Source organism: Miniopterus schreibersii (genome assembly GCF_964146895.1).
Source record: "Miniopterus schreibersii genome assembly, chromosome: 6".
NCBI lineage: Eukaryota > Metazoa > Chordata > Mammalia > Chiroptera > Miniopteridae > Miniopterus > Miniopterus schreibersii.
In genome coordinates, this window is record NC_138107.1 from 73,326,552 (window position 1) to 73,350,013 (window position 23,462).

The 23,462-nt window shown below is 42.6% G+C and overlaps 2 protein-coding genes across 5 annotated transcripts in view; both read right to left on the reverse strand.

Annotated features, from left to right (window-relative positions):
• The window catches only part of MAP7 (microtubule associated protein 7), a gene marked incomplete at both ends in the record, with an annotated part of 135,445 nt that extends 121,495 nt beyond the window's left edge, over nucleotides 1-13,950 (reverse strand). For 2 of the 4 annotated variants that reach the window (XM_081140317.1, XM_081140316.1), the window contains one exon: nucleotides 13,833-13,906. In XM_081140317.1, the coding sequence (XP_080996443.1) occupies nucleotides 13,833-13,899 (67 nt within the window). Of the gene's footprint in view, nucleotides 1-13,832 lie in introns of all 4 variants that reach the window. The other 2 variants (XM_081140314.1, XM_081140313.1) reach the window with 2 other exon arrangements.
• Nucleotides 13,951-18,976: 5,026 nt separating this feature from the next.
• The window catches only part of MAP3K5 (mitogen-activated protein kinase kinase kinase 5), a 159,001-nt gene continuing 154,515 nt past the window's right edge, over nucleotides 18,977-23,462 (reverse strand). The window contains exons 27-30 of the mRNA XM_081140018.1: nucleotides 23,065-23,177; nucleotides 22,260-22,369; nucleotides 20,658-20,734; nucleotides 18,977-19,975 (exon numbers count right to left, since the gene is read on the reverse strand). Of these exons, the coding sequence (XP_080996144.1) occupies nucleotides 19,903-19,975; nucleotides 20,658-20,734; nucleotides 22,260-22,369; nucleotides 23,065-23,177 (373 nt within the window). The 3' untranslated portion in view covers nucleotides 18,977-19,902. The remainder of the gene's footprint in view (nucleotides 19,976-20,657; nucleotides 20,735-22,259; nucleotides 22,370-23,064; nucleotides 23,178-23,462) is intronic.

The following is a 23,462-nucleotide window of genomic DNA, read 5'->3' on the forward strand; positions in this document are numbered from 1 at the left end:
GCTGTGCTTTCCGTCCCTGAAGACAGCTTGCACATACACGGATCTGGGATGATGGGTTGCATTAATGCATTGTGGGCAGGTTGGATTTTTAGATCTCTCGAGTCTCTTCTGATCCTGTGATTCATGACCTGATGAAGATGGAAACTCAAGCTATATATCCAGGGGGAAATAGTCGAGCAGAGAGAAAAAGCCCGAGAGAGATCAAACAGCCCCCCCCCCTTGCTGTCATTGTCCCTCTGCATGTGCTCAGACCGTACAGGGGTTCATTTGAAGGCTGCTCTGTTGTACTGTTTTACTCATTCGACTGACGCCCCCCAGAGGTTTCGCACTTAAAGCTAAATGACAATGGAAGCCTCACTGGGAGTTCTGGTTAGAAGGGGGGCCACACTATGGTTCCTGCACCTGCGGCGTGCAGACTTCCCTCTCTCTCTCACCTACCTGCAACTGAATGGAAACCAACTATGTGAAAAACTCTAGGGAAGGGGAGATAAAGATTAATAAGATATACAGGCTTGCCCTCAATGACACAACTTTTTATGGATGGATCACTATGGCTATGTGACTTGAGAGATGACATCTCAAGGTGTGTGAGACAAAAGCAATGCTAAAGAACAGTAAATCAATTCAGTCTATTACTTTATGGGCACATTAGGAGCGTGGCAGCCCGGAGTCTTCAGGCCACTAGGCATCTGCACAGAGATGCTTCCCCAGTCCTATCCTTTGCTGCTTTGCTGCTCTTTCCAATTCTTTCTCCTAAAACTCCCTGAAATTAAAACTGACATCAATAAAGATTTTTTTTTCAGTTTAGGAAGGTTTAATATCCTCTGTTTTGACCTGAAAATTAAATTAATTTAAAATGTTCTCTCTTAAAAAGTAATTAAGACGTTATTGCATAATTCTGGGGGTAAACCCTTGATTTTCTTTCTGAGGGTCAATGTTTCAGTCAGGTTCTCCAACAGCTTTTTTTGGGTTCTGTTTCTCTGGAGAAAAAGATAATATACGCATTACATACTTGTAAGGAGATTTATATTAAGGAGTAATGGCTGCTGGGACTACAGGCTGGCAAGCCCAGAATTTGAAGGGAAGGCGGCAGGCCGGGAACTCAGGAGGGATTTCTGTGTTATGGCCTTGAGGCAACAGTCCTCCCTGGGAAACCTCAGGTTTTGCTCTGAGACCTTCGGCTGATTGGATTGGGCTCTCTATATTACCAGGGGTAATCTCCTTTACTTAAAGTCAACCGACTGTAAATGTTAATCTTATCTGCAAAATGCCTTCGTAACAACTTCTAGACTAGCGTTTGCCTAAAGAACTGGACACTGTGGCCTAGCCACGATGACATCAAAGTAACCATCACCACCATGGTCAGTGACCCCAGAGAGATTAAGACGTCGGCCCCGTTCCCACACTGAAATCAACATGCTGCAGATAAAAGCAGACCATTCTCAAATCTAAGGTCTATGTGTCAATGATCATATTCTTCACTAAAAACTACTCATTCAAATCATGGCCCAATATTGCAATGCTCTATCAAAACAACATTCACAAACTGGCGTTAGGACACCGCAGAATGGGCCTATTAAACCCCGCTTTGTTTTCATCAATGATCTCTTACTGAGAATCCAACACAGGTCAGCTTCAAAGCATTACCAAATAAATCCTTCTTATCATAAAAACCAAGCAGTCTGGCTGTCTCAATGTTAAATGGGTTAGAAAGTACAGACAGGAGGACTTAAAAAAATAAAACCCCTTCGTAGTTGTCACAGAATAAACCCACTCAGTATGTAGACATGTGCATGGGGTGGAATAAGACGTGCTTTTCATGAAAAATAAAGTGTGTATGAAGGTTTGAATTATGAAGCTTTACACAGTTACTGGTTTATTTGATAACACCAATGTTGACCAAAAAAGTATATACAATTCTCTGACACAGTTCTGAAACCAACCTAGAGAAAGGAAGTGCCTACTAGAAATGCCAAATTATATAATCATAGTGGTTAAGTCTGAGGTTTGGTCATTTTCATTCTGTTAAGGCCCACACTGAACAGGATTAGCATATCCACTATAATTGTCAGCAACCAACCAGAACACCCAAAGCCTTAAGCTAAATTATACAGATTAGAGACAAATATATTTAGGATTACATAGCAAGCCCAGAAGCTTTTGAAATTTGCAACTGCTAAGCCAAAAAGATTCCTAGTGCATCAATAATTGCTTTCAAAAAAAGATATGAAGCATTAATTTCTGAGAACTAGATATCCAGTATGTTTTTTGATAACAGGACTTGTTTTAGTTTTGCCTGACCTCGGGCCATTGAGATTTTAGGGGGTTCTATATAGAAATAACAATTCAGAAGGATGAACAGGTTGACAAGCACACTTAGGGCACCCCGAACCTCGTCTCTAAAACCTTTTCACCTTTCACATCCAAGTGTTAAGGCCCTGCCTTAAAACTCACGTGAACTTTAGACAAGCAATTGAGGAAGAATTATCACAAAGGAGCCTTTGGGCAAACTTCCTAAAACACCACAAATGGATCATTTTGCCTTTTATCATAAGGCAAAACTGCTACACTTCCATTGTTAAAGGCACTAAAATCTTTGATGTATTAAAAAAAGAGCTGTTCTAGACACATGCGCTATTGTAGTGAAGGAATCAAAACCATGATAAAAACTCATTTTTTTCCTGGACATACTACTACCTGGCTCCTGTATCCACACGGGCATGGAGGAAGAGACTCGTCCCGGAACCCCCGAAACAAGCAGCACCCATGTCCCTTTAGGGCCCAGATGCAGGCTTTATCCAGCTCCCTGTTCACCAACAGAAAGAGGGAGGTTTATAAAACCAAAGGACGTGTGTTTTAGATAAACTGCAAATTGTTCTATGAACGTGTCTCCTAGTAGGTTCATCTGTAACACAAAACAACAACGTGCTTTATAAAGCAGTCACTGCACACTTCACAACGGCTGGGAAGGCCCAGCTCCCGAGTCTGAACTCCATCCACCTGGGTTTATCCTAGTGTTAAGTGTGTCTGTACATAGTAATACTATCTTATGTTCAATAGCGAGTTATTTTTACTGAAAAACGGTATCAACTTAAATATTTCAAGGGTGGCTAAAGGACTGTCTGTGAACCAGTGGCCAGCTTTAGAACAGAAGGGCCTTCTGCTCCTCCTGACCCCCTGGGCTCCTTCCTCTCTCCAGAACCCTGAAGGCTCGCCCTCTCTGGAGGGTGCCTCACTGAATCTCCAGCGCTGTCACAATGACACGCGGCTCTCTCGGGTAACGGTGTAGGTTCCTGTTGCACAAGTTGGTTAACGATTGGGACAATTTTTTTCTCCATGATTTTTCAGCTAATAGCAGGCCAATGTCGAACCCGATCAATTTGTAAATAAACGGAATGACACTCTCAAAGTTGACTACTTTAGGTACAGCCGGCCCACCAATGATTGGATCCGAAATGCCAAACTGGCGTTCTTCCCTGTGAGGTCTCACTGGGTTATCAGACCATGGGGTCTTCCTATTCAAAGGCACGTGCCCTCCCACAGCTCTCTAGACTACAAATAGTTCCCACCCCCACCCATATTTCTCAATTCATTTTAATGCTTTCTTTCTACTCTAGAGCCATCTCGTCTGCTTCTATGTTAGCTCCTGATACTGGGACTTATGCGAAAACCACTTTACAAAGCATATGGATATACCATTTTATATACACAAGTGCATCTTCACAGGATGGTAGGAGGTAGAAAGCCACTGTTGCAAAAGAAATGCCTGGGTTTATTCCAGTGTTAAGTGTAATGATATATAATAATACTATCTTGTTTTCAAAAATAATTTTTTTATTGAAGAATGATATAATTTTAATATTTTAAGAATGGCTTAGGGCATATTTGTTTAATAAATTACCACAGTGACTATTGTATACATACAGGAAATTGGAGGGCATTCCTCAGAGCATCTAAACCCACAACCCACCTAAGAAAGTGATATATTTTAAGATTTACTCTCATTAAATTATTAAATTATTAAAAAGATAAAAATCTAAATTAAAAATTGAACAAGATATTATTTTCTTAGGGAGAAAAGTCTCTCATGCACACCACACACACACACAAATACAGGATAGGCTATAAATGAGCCTCTGCAATTTGAGAGTCTCTTCTAAAATTTGCGGCTAACGAGTAAGATGGCTTACTGCTATTTTCTTTTCCGTTTACGTACTTTGTTCGAAGAAACCCAAACTGCTTGCTTCTCATGAAAGCCATGCAAATGCAAGCTGCATATGCTTCCTCTATTTTCCTTGTAGAGAAACATACTCAATGACGTGACAGCAACTGGTTTCAAGTCAAAACAGGTCTGGGACGTCCATCTTTGTGGTTTAAAGGGAATGAAAGTCCACCTTTATGATTTAAAGTGTAATAAGCCTATAGCAATAATATTTTAGGGAAGAACTTAAAATTTGGAACTATGACATAGTAATAAAAACACTCTTGAGCACCACAGAAATCAAAGTCACTCAAGATGGGCTGGCATGGGTGTCCAACTCCATCACAACACAATCTAAGTGCCTCTCTCCCGGGCCAGCACATAACCGCCTTCTGGAACACTCTGTACATTTGTCAAAAGCACCATCCGATGTGCCTGGATGAGGCTCCCTACATCTGAGCAGGGCCCATGGTGATGCGAACACACCGCTGCAATTATGTCTGAATCAGCCTCACATTCTGATTCTCTCATGATGGAGGCTTTACACTTATAAATAAAAATGTGCTGAAGGGAACGATTTAGCATGCCAGGGTAGGTCCGTATTTTCACAGTGATGCAGTACCAATCCTTAGTAACCATGGCCACAGTAATTATAACAACACTCCGCCCTTATGCATGTCAGGCACTGTTCTAAGTATTAACTCACTCAATCCTTACAGCAACCCTGTGACGGTATGATGACCCCTGTTTCAAAAAGGAAGAAACCAAGGAAGAGAACAGCCCTTGCCCCTAATCCCTCAGGTAGTGGGTTGTGGATCCCTGGCAGCCAGGGGCCTAGGACAAAGTAATAGTTTAGCATTGTCCCTAAGTGACTGGGTAGTCAATATAAGCTCACAGCCAAATGCCTTCCCACATATTTAGTTTCAGTATAATCTTTTTTTTTTTCTTTTTCTTTTTTTTTAATATATCTTTATTGATTTCAGAGAGAAGAAAGGAGAGGGAGAGAGAGAGAGAAACATCAATGATGAGAGTCACTGATCGAGCCCGTAACCCGGGCATGTGCCCTGACAGGGGAATCGAGCCCTGATCACCTGGATCCCAGGTCGATGCCCAACCGCTGAGCCACCCCAGCCGGGCTAGTTTCAGTATAATCTTGAGGGGGGGGGAATCAAAGAGAGTCTTCCTCTTCCTTAGGAACCAGTCCCATTCAATGTCCCCTCCTGCCCTTTTCACTTAGGTCCTGGATTTTGCGGCTAGACAGATGCCAGCTGCAGGGGAGAAAGAAAATGGGAAATCAGTTCTGCCAGAGGTGAGCCCTCACTGCAAAGGCTTCAAGTTGCAACCGATGGCACCACAAAGCCTCACAAGCACACACAAAAGCAGCTCAGGAGTGCCTCAGGCAGTTCTGACACATAGAGCCCGAGGTATCAATTTGAGTGGAAAGAGCAGAAGTTACTGGACTGAGCCATCAGTGGAGTAACTTCTAATGAGAAGGGAAAAAAGAGGGGAAGGAAAGATTAACCCAAAGGGATGGCGGCAGATCGGTCAGCGAGGCGGAGGGGAGAGCATCACGGAGAAGGTCTTCCTTGTGCCAGGAGCTCACAGAGGAAACAAAGGCTGGTCACGGAGCCAGGAGCTGGTGATGAGAGTTCACGGGTCACCCGAAAATCTATGGGGAAAGTGTATAATCTTCTACAAAAAACTTAATTCTTAATTAGCTACCCAAAGTTGACCATGGCTTGTTTTGAGGGGGAGATGGGACAGGAAGGCAGCGTGGCAGCTAAGCAAAGTAGACAAAAAGAAAGCTAATTACCCACCATTTTGTCTAACTGCACATATTTCTACATAAAAGTGCATAAATATATGCCTGAATATATGTGCACATGCATGTGCCCATCCAAGTATACCCATACTCATATTCACATCTCTATTTTCTTCCAAAAATTACTGGGAGTAAAATAAGATATAAACTCCATAAACTCACTAGATTGAGGGCAGCCGCTGTTATGTTTTCCAGGTGGTTTCCATAAGCAAGGTACACTTCCACCTCCAAATTAAACCTACGGAGAAGGTCAACTGGAAAAGCACTAGATAGGAAATGGACAGAAACCAGTTCTCAGCCTAGATGGCACAATGGAACCTCCTGGGGAGTTAAAAAAACTACTGCCACCTGGCTCCCACCCCCAGAGATTCTCAGATAATTACCCAGGGAGCAGCCTGCGCATCCAGATATTTAAAAGGTCTCCAGGTGATTTTAACTCACTGCCAAGATTGAGAACCATAGATCTGAACCAATGACACTCTGTTACATGAGCTCAATAATCATTTCAACAACTTAACCTTATGCCCAAGGAGTGAGCTATATTTAAATGAACCCACCAGTGCTGTGGTTAATTTAGAGCATCTACCAATGGAGCTGGAATGCAGGAAGCAGGCAGCCAGGTCCTGTTTGGTGTGTCTGCCACACTAAAGAGTCAGGTCAGGAGCTTCTGAGAACCAGAGCCTGAATGAAAATCTTGAGAACCAGCCAAGTGTTCTTGCAACAGCCAATTACCATGCACATTACTGCTACCCGAATAGGCCTTGCGCTGGGGACTGAGGGCACTAGAACAAAGGGTTCTTCCTAGAATTTCACCTTGGAATTTAAACTTTTTCTAGAATATAAACTTTTCTACTTCCAACACAGTGTCAGGGATACAAATTTTAAAGGATGGTTCTCTTTACCAGAAAAACAATGCCATAGCATTAAAAAAAAGGCTTTCATAGCATTAAAAAAAAAAAAAAAAAGTTACAGAAGAAATTTTAACATACCCCAAACCTCAATTCTCTGAAGTTAAATACACATGATTTTACTAATAACACTTGCATGGCCCAGTTCACATACACCAAATGCACTTTCCCAGCTTCCTCTCCGGGCAGGTTTGTACCCCCATATTTATCTGGGTTATCTGGTCAAGTGTGTCAATTGTTGGCATTTTTGCACAATTCTTTCACAACTATTTCTGTAGGAGCCTCAAGGATGAGAAGCTGTTAAATGCAACGAGTTCTTGCTGTGAAAAATATATTGTTCTTTAAATCAAAATTCAAAGTGGCACCTAAGAAAAGAAAATTTTATAGATTCTTTCTTAACTGGTAATTCCTCAAATAGAAAACACTGCTAAGGAGAATAGTACTCACGGAACAGAGAAAAACTACCCAACACCATTTAAGCTTCCGAACACGTATAATTCAGAGCACTGCGAGAGCCAAGACAGTAATGAGACAGAAGGCACCAACCCACTGAGGAGCTAGACAAACTTTGGAACCTTATTTTCTAGAAAATAATAAGCCTAACTCCCATATACATTTATCATGCAGAAGCTCAGACCATGCTCAGTGCTTAAATGTCCAATGACAGATGAATCAAGACTTGGACAAAGCACTTGCAAGTCCACTTTAGAAACTGAGGACTGATGCTAAGTATTCAGTTGGACAATATAAATTCTGTCAACAAGGGATTAATAATCAGGACCATAAAACAAGCTATCTGACCAATATTTCCAGCTTTCTAATTGAAAAAAAAAAAGTTATTTTCAAATTCTAGAAAGCCATATTTCAAGGGACTAGCAGACAGACATTAAGGGGGAGAAGAGACTTGGGTCGGCATAAGATGTGCTGTACAGAGGCACTCTGTTCATAACAACTTCAGAATACAGACTCCACAGGAAATAAGAAATACTATGGAAAAGAATAAAGGAGCCAATGATATTGGAGCCAAATAAAAACTACACATTATATCTCAGCTCTGGATGCAACACTGCCTTCACAGGTTTTCCTAATTCAAGGGAGCATCACTTAGCATCAAAGGCCACTATTTTACTTTGAGGTGTTTATATGGCTTTATTTAAGAGAACTTGGTAGAATGGCAAAAAGCTAAAAACAAGAAACCGAACAACATTAAGTGTTGACAAGAATGCGGAGCAACTAGAACTTACATACATTGCTTGCAGGAATGCAGAATTGTACAGCCACTCTGGAAAACAGTTTGGTAGTTTCTTAAAAACATGTATTTAATATGAGTCAGAAATTCTACTCCTAGGTATTTCCTTAGATAAATAAAAAAACCATGTATGTAAATATTACAGCAGCATTATTCAGAATTGTCAAATCCTGGATCAATGGGCGGATGAATTAACAAGCTGTGTACTCCAGTACAATGGCAAACTACTCATCAATAAACACTATTGATACAACACATTTGAATCTCAAATGCATTATGTTAAGTGAAAAAATTCAGACTCAAAAGGTTACACAGAGTATGATTCCATTTTTACGACATTTTGGAAAAGGCTAAACCAAATGATTGGCGAACAGCTCAGCGGCTGCCCAGGGCAGGAGGAGAGCCTGACCACAAAGGGGCAGCATAAAGGAATTCTTTGGGGTGAGTGACTCTTCCAGACCAAGATTATAGTGATGGTTACATGACTATATATTCAACAAAACTCAATAATTGTATACCTGAAACACCAGTAAACTTCTTGTACACAAATTAATAGGTAAATTCTAAATAGAGAGAAAAATCCTTCTGCCTAGTCAAGGATTAGAAAATTTTCCCGTTTTTCAGCAAACTATGGAGTGTCTTTTAAGTTGGCTGTCTCTACTTTCCAACTGCTCATCTATTAATCACTTAAAATCTGGCACATGCCCCACTCTTGAACCACCTACTCAAATTCCTCTTCCAAAGGTGGTCAGGGACTACCTGGTAACCAAACCGATGGCTTTTCCCTCCCACTCTTTACTCTTTGAATCCTTGACCTCTTTGTGCCTCTCCACTGGCAGGTATGGCATTGCTCAATTATACCCTTTCTGGATTCTCCGCCCATCTTCTTGGCTGGCTCTTCCACCTCCAATACTTTAAATGTTGTTTCACCCCTTGGCAGTTTTTATTTATAAGCTCTCCTCACTCTCATGGCTTCAATCATCATTCCTTTATGGAATGAACAGCAGAGTCCTAACCTTCATTTTTCTCCTTCATGCCCATCAGACATTTCTGCTACCTGTCTCTCTTGTACTTCAAATGTCCGTGTTTAAAGTAGAGATTTTTCTATTTCTCCCACCAAAATCAGGTCCTCTTCATGAATATTTTCATGCCACCCTTAAGCCAATGAGCAAAATTCAAACCTGAAGTATAAACTTATATGTCACCTTTTTACCTGCATCCTTTGACACGTCTTTGTAGCATCTTGAATTAATAGTTCTTGTCCCATTTCCACTGCTATGCCACAGTGCAGACCCAATGGTTGCCGAAATTTCTGCAGGAACTTCAAAGCTGGTCTGTATGTTGCTGAACTCTTCCTTCTTACAATCCATCCCCTCTAGTCTATGCTGCCACTTCAAAATGAGGGCCACCTAGGTAGAACCTCTATCACATCCTTCATCTCCAGAGATCTGGCTGATCTGGCTGGCTATGAAGATGTTCCTCACGCACTCTCACCACCCCCATACTATCTTCCCAAAGCAGCAAAAAATCAATGCAAGAGAATCACTTTCCTAGATGGAGGGACTAGGCATTCATGAAAGGCACAGCTGAGCTTTCAAGATTCGTGGGCACAGAATTACCTGCTTAATCATGCTTTAATCAAGATATGTTATTCTTGAGAATCATCAACAGTATCCCACCACTCGCCACAGAATCATGTATGAACCTCTTAGCTTGACCTTTAATCACTACACAATTTGGCCTCAATGTACCATCATTCCTGATTGATCATCTAGAACTCTTTCATGTTGAGCCTCATGAGTCAGTATGATCAAAACCTTGCCCTTTTCCACACCAGCACCTTATTTCTCTCTCTTGCCACCGTTCAATTTTACATATCATTTACCCACTTTTAAATTAATTACTATACCCAGTATGTCCTTCTTAATGAATGACTGCAGCTAGAAGTAATTCCCTCTTCACTAAACTCCTCATAACCTGATGATTTGTTTGTAGGTTTTGTTTTCCTTGCTAAATCCAAGGATCATGTCTTCATCAAACTTCCAGCCACCATAATGCTAAATGTACAGAAGGCACATATTTCTTGGTTAAATTATTCGAAGCTTCAATATTTCCAATTCTTACATCAATACAAGACTTGAGTTTTTTAAAAATAACCCCTTTCAAATCATTATTTTTCATGCACCAGGTGGGAAAGATGTTAGAATTTACTTTTAGAAAACATGCCAATGTAAATTAGTGTTTCACACACATTCCTAACTAATGATATCAAATAAATGCATGCTCCTGAGTACAACTGCCTAGTCTAATAATAACACTTCCCTCCTCCTTAGCGAGATGTAAAGGTAAGAGTCGGCCACAAAACAATGGGAATAAAGTTAGCTAGATAACCCAACGAAGCATTACTAGGTCTGGGACCTGAATTCAAAAGGGACGAGTTTAACACCAAGTTGTAGTCTGAGCCTCTTAAAATTTTTATTTGCAGATATTTGTAGACCCTTAGAGCTAAGTGTGACCTCAAAGATTACTTTTTTAATTTGGAAAAATGCAGTGAAAGGTCATGACCAAGATCATAAATAAAGCCCATGTTTTTCTACTACACATCTCGCTAGAGAGAGAAAAAGCCCAATAACCCCAGGTACTAAGTCATTTCCCCCACAGGAACGGCAAAATGCACCAATTGCAGGCATTAACTATTCCCTGCGCATGAGTACGCAGTCCCATGAATTAGTCAAAAGCAGCTTGAACTTTAGTCTTAGCAGTAGGCTTTATAAAAATTAGGTATCGAATTGGGAAATTAGCTCTGCACACCCACTCTCCAGTTTTGGGGCATGAGCATAAAAGTAAATATACAAAGCTTCAGCAGAGGCAGCTTTGTGAATATCAATCAATGGGACAACTCAAAATAATAACCTGAAAAGGACCTAACGTCCTCTAGTGGTGAAATTGAAACTTATTTCCAAGTCTTTTTTTCAGTTCTCGCTTACCTTTGGATATTGAAAATATATTGGAAAGAACTGTTCATCCCCTAGAAAAAAAAATTTCACCACAAGGCATGTTATTTGACTACCTTTGAGTATAAGATAAATATATGTTGACAGAAATATGGTTTTTTAAATGTTGGATTTATATAGTAACCTTTCAATATTCTTAACAAATGTCTTCTTTCACAGGAAGTATACCATTAATTTTCAACCCATCTCTGATACACACATACAAATGTGTGTAATTATGAACGCCTTACAGGTGTTATTTTAATAATTATCTGAGATTCTAATCTAAATTGCTCTAAAATTAAACCACAGTCTTTGCACAGGGACACAAAAACTAAAACATTTAAGAATGGGCTCTACCTCATAATAACCAGATCTAAAAAGGGAATAAAATAGATCCCTCAACAAATGTTGCCATTTGAGGTGGCAATTTTCTCCTCTTGATGGTAATAAAATTCAGAAGTCCCCACACCTCCCTCCCCCAAACCACCTCTATACAAACAGGTTAAAAAAAAACACAAAAACACCTGCAGCATTTGGATGTGTAGAAGGTGAAGTATGTTCATAAGAATCAAGTACTACATTGAAGTCCTATGTTCAGGTATAGGTAACATGTTTTAAATATATGAAAAGCTTAAGTTGTTAACATTCAAGAAATCTGCACTTGTTTGCTCAAAATATTGCTACCCAGATTTTTAAAAATACATTTTCACCTTTGCTCTTTCTTTGGCGCACCTGCTCACACAGGTGCTCCTGGGCACTAAAAACACTAATAGTCACCAAGGGCTAGGAAAAAAAACAAGAAAAAGATGTCAGCCAGAAGTAAGTTTTAGTTAAATTATGAAGTATGATTATTCAAAAAACATATATGAAATTGCCCCTTGGAAACTGAAGTGTCTAGGCAAAGGTGAGGAACTGTTTTCTGTGAAGGAGATGGTAGCCAATTACATTCCCATTTTCATAAAAGAAAATACTTCGCTGACAGCCACACGGCTGATTTGTATGTTAAATGTTAGAAGCCTTGGTTCACTAGCTAACCTACCCAGGCACCGAGGAGGCTAGTTTGCAGTTCACTTATATCTGAGCAAGTTGTTCATGGGCAGATTCTAAAAAGTGTTCTTTTGTTTGTTTGTTTACCACAGGTTGATGTGTATTAAATACCTCGAACAATTCTGTTTCAGAAGCAGAACTGGGTGGGGGTTAGGCACGGAACCATTTACATTCCCGAGGAGGAGGATGCCCTCCCGCTGCCCTGGCCTGGGTGAGTCTAACCCAGGGCACCCAGTCCATCAGGTTCCCTAAAGCAACTACAAAGGCATCTCCACTTAGCCACCCTCTCCCCGCCCCAAACCAAAATGCCGATCTACAGATCTTTCAAACACACAAAGACAAAATAAATCACTACTGGAAGGAGCAAGACTTCACAGTAAACAAGTTCAAGACACCTTGTCAGACTGAACCGCGGGTATTTTGGCTGCAGGGATTCAGTCATTAGACTTTGGGTGTCCCAACTCCTCCTGGCAGAGCAGATGCATAATCTGCAAATACTGTTACAGCTTTTCCGGACCTTTCACGTTAAAATAAGCATATCCCCTAAATCAATAACACCTTTTTGTGGGGAGGGGGTGAGTCTTACATTTAGGAGACACTTGTTTCCGATTATGTGTGCACGTAAGCAGAAAATCCATTGCAACTGGAATTTCTTTTAAAAATAAGAAACTGCCTCAGCGCCCCCATTTCAAGCGTAGGAAGATACCCGAGTTTACCCGGCAAGAACAGAATAAAAGAGAGAGGACCAGGAGACCGGCGGATCTGCGAGGCAGTGTCTCCAGAAAAACCTATCGCGAGCGGAAAATTCGTCCACACACAAGATGTGGGTGCGGGGGAGGCTGCTGCCTGTCTGGGAGACGTGAGCGCCGCCCCTGGGAGTGCTGCGGCGGCTGCGGGGGTCGGCGGGGGCCCCGGTGGGCTGCACCCCCCTTCCCACCTCGGGCTGCTGCAAGGACAAGAAACATGAACTCGGGACCCTTTCAAGTCACCGACTCTGAGCACGCCGGGCCCCTCGCAGGTCCCCACCACCCGGCCACCGGCCCTGCCCCCAGAGCCCCGACCTCAGGCTTTCCCGCAAGCGGGTCGTAACTGTGGACAGCAGAGCGGGGTCCCCCCACCGGAGCCCCGACGAGCGGACGCGACCCCGGCGCGCGGGGCGGGGGCGGGGCGCCCAGACGCGGAGAATCCCGGCCGCCGCGCCGGGCCGCGGACTTTCCGGCCGGCGGTTTGGTTTGGGGGATACGATCTTCCCACTCGACTCGGCAGGTGGGAGGGCAGCGGCCGCCGCTTCTCCATTTCCTCCTCCCGCCCGCGCTCCCTGGCGACTTTCCACCTGTTGTGGGAAAGTCGAGGCGGAGCGCAAAGGGGCGACGGGAGCCGGGGCCGCAGCGCCCGGACACCGCCGGGCCGGGCCGGGCAGCGGCGGGGGCGGAGGGCGGAGGGACCGCGCGCTCCGAGCCCGAGTGCGCGGGGCTCGGGGCGGCCGTTCCCCGCCACGGCCGCGGGCGCGGAGGACGGGATCGCCGGCGCCCCGCGCGAGCCCACCAACCCGGTTCGCCGCCCCCCGCTCGTGCCCGCGGGGACCCGCCTGCCCGCGCCGCGCAGTCACCTGTTTCGCTCTGCACGGCGCCATCGCTGCCCCTGTGGCTGTCGCCGCCAGCTCCTAGCTCCGCCATGGTGCTCCGATGACGCGTCCGGAGAGCCGCTCCGCCCTCTTCCTCGGCTCCGCTCCCGCGGCCCCCGCCCCTGGGGCCCGCGGCCCAGACAGGTGAGCGCCGGCCGGGGAGGGAGGAGGGCGCGCCAGCCGGGGCGGGGAGCCTGGGGCAGCGCGCCCCCTGGCGGGCAGGTGCGGCGTGGCAGCCGCCCCGACGGACGCCTCGGGGTCTGGGCTGCGGAGCCTCGGGAGGAGCCCGGACCTGCCCGAGCCTCGGGCCGCCGCCGCGGACCGCTCCTCGCTCCTGGAGGTCTGGAGCGGGGTCGACGACTCTTGGTGGCTGTAGGGCCTGGGACTGGGGAGGGTAGATCAACCCCGATGAGACGAGGACTTCGGGATGCTCCGTTCCGCTGTGAGCTCTGGAGCAGCCGGGTCAGTTTTGAAGTTCACGGCAGGGCGAAAGGCGTGCGACGCCACGTGGAAAGCCGAAGTTCGCGGGCGGGATCGGGCGGGACGGTCTCCACCTGCAGCTTAGGGCCCGGGGCTGGTGACAGCCGTTCCTCCAGGCCTGTGTACCTGGTGAGCCCCGGGGCACACCAGGGAGTGAAACTTGTGCGCAGTCTGCGGCTTTTCTTATTCTTGGTTTCCCATTAGTAACTACCCTGTGACTTCCGTCCGGACTGCTCAGGAAGAACAGGAAAAAGGCAATAAGCAACAATTGCTTTTCTTTTTTTAAAGAAACAGATTACTAGCTGAGGAGATACCAATTTCTGCTCCAACGGACAAGTCAAGGATAAGCAACAAACAGCTGAGGGGGGAAGGCAGCCGCATAAATGGAAACACAGGGAGCAAAACTGAGCTCCCCGGCCGCGCGGGAGCGCACGCCCCCGCCGGGGGCGGCCGGAGGCGACCCGAGGCTCGCAAACCCCGCGGGGGCCTCCGCGGAACCCGTGGGATGCCCTAGGGCGCCTGAGAAGGGCTGGGTTTCTGGCTAGGGTGGCAGCTCCCACCATCCCTTCATGAGAAGCCTGCCATCTGAGCCCAGGGGTGGATTGTTTTTATTTGGTTTCCTGGTTCACTGGCTGGCTGGGTGGAGGTTTTGATTAAAAGACACTTCACTTTGGTGTACTTAGGGATTTCCCCTTAGCGCCATTTCGACTGTGGGTTAGGCAGACTGACCGCATTCAGATCACTCTTATCAGAAAAATTAAGCACCAGATGCGGGAAGATAGTTTTAAACCTTCGCTTGGGCCCAAGCAAAGATATTTTTTTACTAACATTAAGTCATCGGATTGTAAGACACTTTACTGTGAACTTGACTGTCAGGCTCTTAGCTGAATGTAGAGAGGCGAACTCTGGAAGAGCCTTGGGGAAGGGAAGTGATTTGTTTCCAACCTGATTTACTCCCTGAGTAAACCATGGGTACTGTCTTTGACACACACCCCCCCCCCCCAATTAAGACCTACTTGTGTTTATTCTTCCGTGTGCGTGTTTTTGGTTTTCGGGTGTGCTCATCCCTTCTCCCATTCTTTTGCTAACTTACACTTTAGTCTGTCACCAGTTACACAGAAGTAAGTGCAGTAAGAAACACACCGAAATCCAGCCCTTAGGCCCCGTAGAGACCGTTCCAAATTTAATTCGGCTTCTGTAACAACATGGACTGTTCCATGAAAATGCAGGAATGGGCGACATCTGTTAAATGTCGTGCGCCGGCTTGTGCTGTGCTGTGCTTGACTCGGGACACGGAAGCCATCTGTCTGGAGCTCCCGCCTCCATCTCAGATCTCTCTGACTCATCAGTTTCCCTTTCTGGGGGGGAGCCCACCTCCTAACGCCATCTGCTCCCCGCCTGCCTCCTTTGAGACCTCACCCTTTCTCCGCCCTGCTCCCCAAATGCCTCTCCATCAGGGACGCCACCCCAACACATACATTCAGGACTCTGATTCTGAAAGTTTCTTCCCGAGACTTCCCATCTTCCTCAAATGACTGTCACACATTTTGTCCACCAAAGCTAATAAATGTGTGGACTCTGGTGCCATGGCTGTCTTCTCATCTTTGTTTAACCAGCTGTAGTCTTTCTTGCCTATGAAAACGTCCCAGGGTGTGAAATCAAATTATCTATTATTAATTTTTAACCTGTCATTCCCCTAGATTTTCTTCAGCACTCCATCCTGTGATTGTCTTCCTCTTGGCTTACACCACTGGCCTGGTTTTCCTAATTTCTCTGTGGTCATTTTTCTCCTCTGCTGACTTAAAATTCCCAAAACCTTCTTCCTCCCAAAATTTTAGGTCACACCCTTTCTCTCACAACTCTATTATCTCCAGAATATATACCCTTGACCTCAGTCCTAACTTCCACAGTAAGTTCTCAATGGCCTCTGCACATTCCTCTTGGTTCAAACTGCCATTAATTCATCATGTCCAAACCAGCTCCCCTTCCTAACTTGCCTGTTTTTTTTTAATTCTTCTCTAACATAAGCTCAACATCTAGCCTTTCCTCCCGTCATCACGGCCCAAATCATAGCTCCCAAATCTTGTCAATTTGTTTTAATCTCACCCTCTCAATTCCTGTTGCTCTAAGTCCTTCCTACTAGACCCTCCTTCACATCTGAAACGCTCTCTGCACTGCCTTGTCCACTGTTCCCTAATTTACCAACAGTTTCGCCAGATTAATCTCACACGCCACTTTACACACACACACCCTGCTCAAAGCCCTAATAGATTCCTCATTTCTACATTATTGCACTCCACTTTCCTGACTGGCCACCTCCTAATCACACTGAGCTCTACCCCATTTTCCACTTTTCACCTTTGTATTTCCAGCCAAACATGAATTAAATGAGTCAATTTGAGGGGGTTAATGTAATATTAAAAATTGTTCATTTTCTCCAGAACACTTTGCAAATCCCTGCTTTGTTCTTGGTGCTTTGTGCCCTGATTGACTTCCCTGGTTCTGACTTAACAATTCTTTCCCTCTAAGGCCCAGGGTAAGGTCCACCTGCCTAGGCTCCCAGCAAGCTTGTCCTCTGAACCCCTCTAGGGGCTTCTGGGCTCACCCCTCATCCAGCCTTTAATGTCGATTAGGTGTGATTCGTTATTGCAAATTTGTCTCTTCAATCTGACATGAATTTTTGGTGGCAGGGACTTTGTCTTCTGTTTCTCTATAGGGTGTCTATAAAGTCTGGGGCCATCAATGGCTTGGTTTACAAATAGATGTTCTCGATGACATAATGTGTTGCCTGCATTCTGAATTTAATCGGTATCATGTGTATGATACAGTGCCTGACACATAGTAGGTGTTCTGGTGGGTTAACAACAATTCCTCATTGCCAAACCATTTTTTTGTAGTGGTTTAGGAAAGAATGAAACAAAATATGCAATGACAGGATTCAGAGAAAGAACCAAAATGTGGTTAAAAGAAACACTGCATCTACTTTTCCCAGCAAATTCCGGTTGTTTCTATTACAAGACTGCCACCAGCACCCATGTGTGTAACTGTTCTGTTACCATTTTTCCAGGCTCAGCTCTGGACCATCGCTTCTCTGGGAAGTTTTTCTTGATTCCCTCTGGCAGTCAGCTTAAGTGCAGCACTTACTGCATGTATTGTAGTTTCCGCTTTGTCTTGATTTCACCAGACAGTGAACTTCAAGGCCAAGAACTATGTCTTGTTTGTGCACCATAATATATAGCACCCAGGAAGTATTTAATAACTACTTTTGAATGAATGATGAAATAACAATAGCAGGCAAGAGCTGAGTGCTTAGTATCTGCTAAGCATTGCATTAAGGACCTCACCTGCATTGTTTTATTTAAATCTTAAAACAACCCTTTGAAGAAGGTAGGCTGTTTTCCCCATTTCAGATGAGGAGACAGACTTGGAGAGGTTAATTAATCTGCCAAAGGTCAAAAGGTAAGTCACAGTTTTGCTCCAGGCCTTTGTGTTTAGACTCTTGCTACACTAAATGAATAATGAATGGTAACCATCTCACTACCATCCCTATGGAAAGGGGCTTTCCATTTATCTCTCTGGGTACCACTTGGAATAAGGAGGTGGGACTTCATAGTGTTAACTCATCTGTAGAGCTTTTAAAAAGGATCTCTGGGCCCTATCCCAGACCACTAAAAAGTTTCCCTAAGGTGGTGGCATCAGTATTTTTAAAAAGCATCCAGGTAACTTTAATGTGAAGTTGGGTATAAAATCACTGGCCTAGATTGATGACAAAGGCCTTTCAAGTGAAACCTTTCATGAAACTTAGGCCACAATGGAACTGCCTTCTTTTGTGACTAAGACCCAAAATGATGTCTGGGAAGGTATTATGAACCACCTAGGGACAGAGGAACATTTGATCATGAAGATAGGTTAGTGAAGATCCCCCCCAAAAGAGTATCATTAAAGAGTTGGTTGAACGTGGGCAGCTGGATCCTATATACAGTTTAAAAGCAGCACTTAACCATTAGTTTGGGCAGATGAACTGTGGCTTCATAAAGAAGTTACGCTGTATTTTGGTATGAGTGAAATGAGAGACATGTCATTTAATTTACACTTCACCTTCTTCAAAATTTCCCTACAGGATGCAAGGGGCAGCTATCTGTCCTCAGGATTGGGAAGTAAAACAAAACAAAGAAGATGCAGCTATGCAGTTGCAAATATCAAATGAGAAAGTACTGGTGAGAACTTTCTGGATAATCTAATGCCTAAATGGGGACATCTGTAATAGTATCAACAATAAAAATGAAGGTAAAAAAATAAAAATAAAATAAATTGTACCTGGATTTTCACATAGAAATAAAGATGACTCCTATTTTATCAAAGATTGTTACATATGGGCCAAGTGAACAGCTCTGTATTATTTTTATCTCAATAAATAGTTTCCTCTGTACTCAAGAAATTTGTTTCTCATTGATCCATCTAGGAACTTCAGGCTTCATTCTATTAATATGAGCAGGCTTAGAAAATATAATATTCAGCTTAAAATAAAATATTTCTCTCCATATGAGGACTAAAATTAAGGAGACAGAAAATGCAGTGTTCTCCACTGGGATGCTTATCTGTAGGTCCTTTGAGATACACAGTAGTCATTCAAGATAACTCAGGGCCTTGAGAAAAATACATTAACTTTCTTTTATTTTCTTTTTTCTTTGACCTCTTTCTTACCACTCTGTTGCCCTAAGGAAGAACTTGGATATCAGTTGTTCTTCGATTACTTGAGTAGAAGGCAGGTTCTATTTAATGTTATAGCTGAAGAAACAACTGGAAATTTGACACAGTAGTTTGTCTAGTTTTTCAAAACAAAATGAGAATTCTTTAGAATTTATCAAAACAGTATGTTGAGAGTCTTTTTTTACTTTTTAGAGTAAGTATGACACAATGGATAGCTTTAGAACAAGCTAATTTTACTATGATTCAGGCATGTGCAACTGGTACAGTTCAGTAGTAACAAAAATGACTCAAACCAATGTACTATAGGCCAGAAACTTAAGTTACAAAATATAGTCAATATTACAATTAACACAGATAAGTAGAAACCATTGCTTAGATTCTGCATATTTAAAAAAACAAACTTTATGCAATAATTGAAATTATGCATTTCTACTCAGATTAATAGGGCATATTACAAATATACATAAGCCTAAAAAGTTGTGGTCACATTTTGGTTTTGTTCCAGTGATGCACAATGACATGAAATGTTATATCCGTTTCGTGTGAAATAAACATTTGGCTGAAGTATAGTCAGTAGCTGCTGAGTTCAAAATATTTCCATTAAAATGTTTAGAGTAAACATCCTAAACATCTGGGTATTTAGGATTATTTTGAGAGTCCTTACAAAGAGTCCTTATGAATTTTAGAAATAGAAGCATTTAGGAAATTTCAGTGTATTCTTTTTTTTTTTTAACACGAGTAAACAAATACTGGATTTAAAGTGCAGCTTCTTCCTCCTCTCCCTTGGATTCTCCCTCCCTTAAGAAGATCAGTTCTGCTAATTGTTAAAATCTCCAGGGAAGGCTGGAAACAAAGTGAGCAACAGTCAAGTCGGCTTGTCCCTCTGTTTGTCTCGGAAGTCAGTGATGGCCTTCCACAGTGTGCACAGCATCCCTCCCCTGTTTAAAGACACAAGAACACAGTAAAGAGAACACTTCATTTGAAACATTGCCCTTGAAAAAGAAAAGTGACTGCTTAGCCTTTAACTGCTCTGATCGGAACATGAAGATCCCAAAGTCTTGTTAGTCATTATGTGTTCTTTTTGTATATATTTCCCTCACTATCTCTCTACGCCTTTCCTTTCCACTCCCATAATCTACCAGGTCCCAAAGCAAAAAGGATTTTCAGCACTTCTGAAATGTCTTTTTCAGAGGCCGGTGTGAGAAAGTTATGTATGTGATTGGCCAGATAGGAAAAAAAAAATTATATAGGAAACCATATCAGATTATACAAGGTAGCTGGATGGCAAATCAGCACTCCATCCTAGTATTTCCAAGTATGGCACAATCATGAACGAAACTGGGGCATTTGTTTAAGGCAGCTTTAGAATAACTGCATGGTCTTAGTCTGATACATTGTCAAAAATATTCTTCCAGTTGATTTGCATTTACTAATATGGAAATATTGGTTATTAGAGTTTTCAGTATAGTCTAGTTCAACCAACTCAGCTTATTCAGAGCAACTGAGAACCAAGGAAGACAGCCCAGGATTGCAGAGCTGGTGAGAGCTACTCAGGGACCCAGACTTCCGGACCTCAGTGCTCTTGCCATCATGACAACTGAATAGAAAAAAAAGTGGTACCTTAGTCTCAGGCATTTTAGGTCATCACGTGTAACATAGTATAGAACATCCTCTAGTGAATAATCTTCAGCCAAAAACTGTGGATAAAGTAAAATATGCACAGAAGTTAGAAGTTTTGCACACCTTTAATAGCAAACTCTATCCATAATGTAAACATTGGCAATAGTTAAAAATGAATCTAAAAGCAAATCCACTAAAAATATAATCTTCGGGAATTATTAGGGGAAAGTTCCCCCTATTACAAAATAATTACAAAGAGATACATCCATGACTTCCAAATGCATAGAGTATAAACAACACAGGATTTCTTAATTGTTGTCTAATTACACCACCTGCTGCTCATAAGACAATGTTTGTTTTCATGAGGTTTGGCGCTGGGTAGCTTTGCTTTTCTCAGGCAGGTAAGAAGTGTTCCTGAAAAGGTAGTGCTTACACTTAATTCTGAACTTACTTTTCATGTCTCATAAAAGGTACTGTCAAATTATTATTAGAAAATCAAAGTCCTGAATTTAAACTGAAGCTTTTAATTGTAATTCTAAAAAAGGGGGGGGGCAATAATTTAGAGGATTCATCAGTTGCTACTCCTTAATTGAGATTTGAGTCTCAGTTGGAGGGATATTTTGGAGAACTTGATTGCATGCATTACTTTCCACAGGCAAGAGAGTTGTTTAAATGTATGTAGCAGTAGCTTGTTAAATGCAGATTTCTAAGACCCTACATTTTAGTGGTCCAATAAATTATCAAGTAAAAAGAAAACACATCTTTATTTTATTTTTAAAATTTAAATATAAAACTGAAATCAATGTAATACTGTATTAAGAGGCCCTTTCTATAAAATAACAAAAACATAACCTCTTATTGTGTGTATATGTGTATACATATATGTAATTTTAAACATAAATAAATACTATTCATGTTGATTACAAAAGTCTATAAGGAGCGGAGAAGAATTAGATTACAGACATAATAATATGGTTTATATAGGAAGTGTTCCTGATGTAAGTTCACGAACTAGATCTATTTTATTAAGTTTCAATAAAGAGCCAACGCCCAGTGGAGTCTAATAATGTCACAAGAGAATTAAAAAGTTAACAAACAAAAGAAAGAATTAGAAACAAAACCTTTTTATTTTAGTTCTGTCTTGATTGTTCCACTCTTCATTATTTTCAATTCAAAAATATCAAATTCCTTAGGGGTCCGGGACCACAAAGATGCTTGTCTGCACATTCGACACCCCCCGCTTCAGTGATTCCCCTTCTTGTCTGCCGCCCCAAACATGCACACGGATGGCCCCGTTTATCCCTGTGTATTCCTTTAGGTTCAGCTCATTCACCGCCTTCTCAAAGAACCTTCCCCATGCTCGCCCCGCTTCCTGTCTCACAACACCTGATAACCTTTCCTTCACAGAATTTATCAGAGCGTCATCGTACTTTTACCGGTGGAATGATCTGATTATTGCCTGCCCACCCTGGTATGTAAGCCTTGGAGGGCAGGACGGGGTCGGAGTTGCTCGCCGGTGCATTCCCTGTGCCTAGCGTGCAGTGGGCACTCAACACTATGAAACGACGTGAGAGAGCTCGTTCCACAGATAGCTTTCCTTACCTGACTTATAGTGTCTTCATCGGCTCCATTTTCTCTTAGCCAGTCAGTAAGTTCAGAGTCTCCAGTATTTGTGCCAGAAGTTGAGGGATGCGCAGGCGATCCAGGAATATCTAGAAGAGAATTGGGGGAAGGTACGGAGATTCTTAGCTTTACCTAAGAAAGGTCATTAATACTTTGTAAGATTTCGCTCTAAATAATTAACAGAAACAATCAAGTCTGGCAGTATGAACTGTAAATAAAGTGTTTAAAGAGTACTTAATCTACTAAGAAATGGAGAGCCAGAAGCAATGATGTAATGATACTCCCACCTTTAACTTTCACATCAATTTTATAGTTTCTTAGAATACACTTGGTGTATCAAAATTGTACTATGTGCTTTTCATGCATCAAAGACGAGTATAATTACCAGAGAACCAGATAATTATAATAATCGTTCTCTGCTATTTGCAATAATGTGAAAAAAACTAGAATACACAGCATACAGATGCACACATGACAAAACAGTATTATTTCCTTCCAGTAATCTCATTGTGAAGTCTTTAAAAAGAAATAGAGACAAAGAATCGGAGAGCCTTATTTACTCAATAATATATAATCTCAAGAACAGATGACTATGAGTTATCTTATTTTTACTGCACTTATAAGAAATGATCATTTGCTACAATTAAGAATTAAAAGCAGTCTGTGTAGTTGGGCAAGTCACAGGTGCTGACAACGCCACAACATGAAACCGCCTGCTGGCTCCCTCAGCGTCCTCTGGCAGCCTTGTTGAACAGTTTTACTTTAAAATTTTCTGCTTATTCACCTATTGGTTGGGACTTAAGCTTCAGGCGTTTAATTTCTTGGTCTTTTTCTTCAATAGCATAATGAAGGAGTGCTTGCAATTCTTTCTCTTTCTGAACCAGTGCTTCCAGTAATCTGCAGAAGAAAATGATATTGGTTGACAAGATAGTAAAGCTGGTGCAGCCAGAGTGACCTTCTAGATGAAGGCTTCTAAAGCTACTGAGAGCAGACACCCTGGTGTTTCAGTGAAATGCAGATTATGATCCTGCAGCTCTGGGGGAGGTCTGGGATTCTGCATTTCTAAGGAGCTCTCTCAGGTGATACTCCAGTTGCTGGTCCACAGACTCCTTGTTGAGTAACAAAGCTCTCGAAGAGTATGCATCCAGAAAAGAATTCAAAACCTCCTTCCCCAACTGTCTG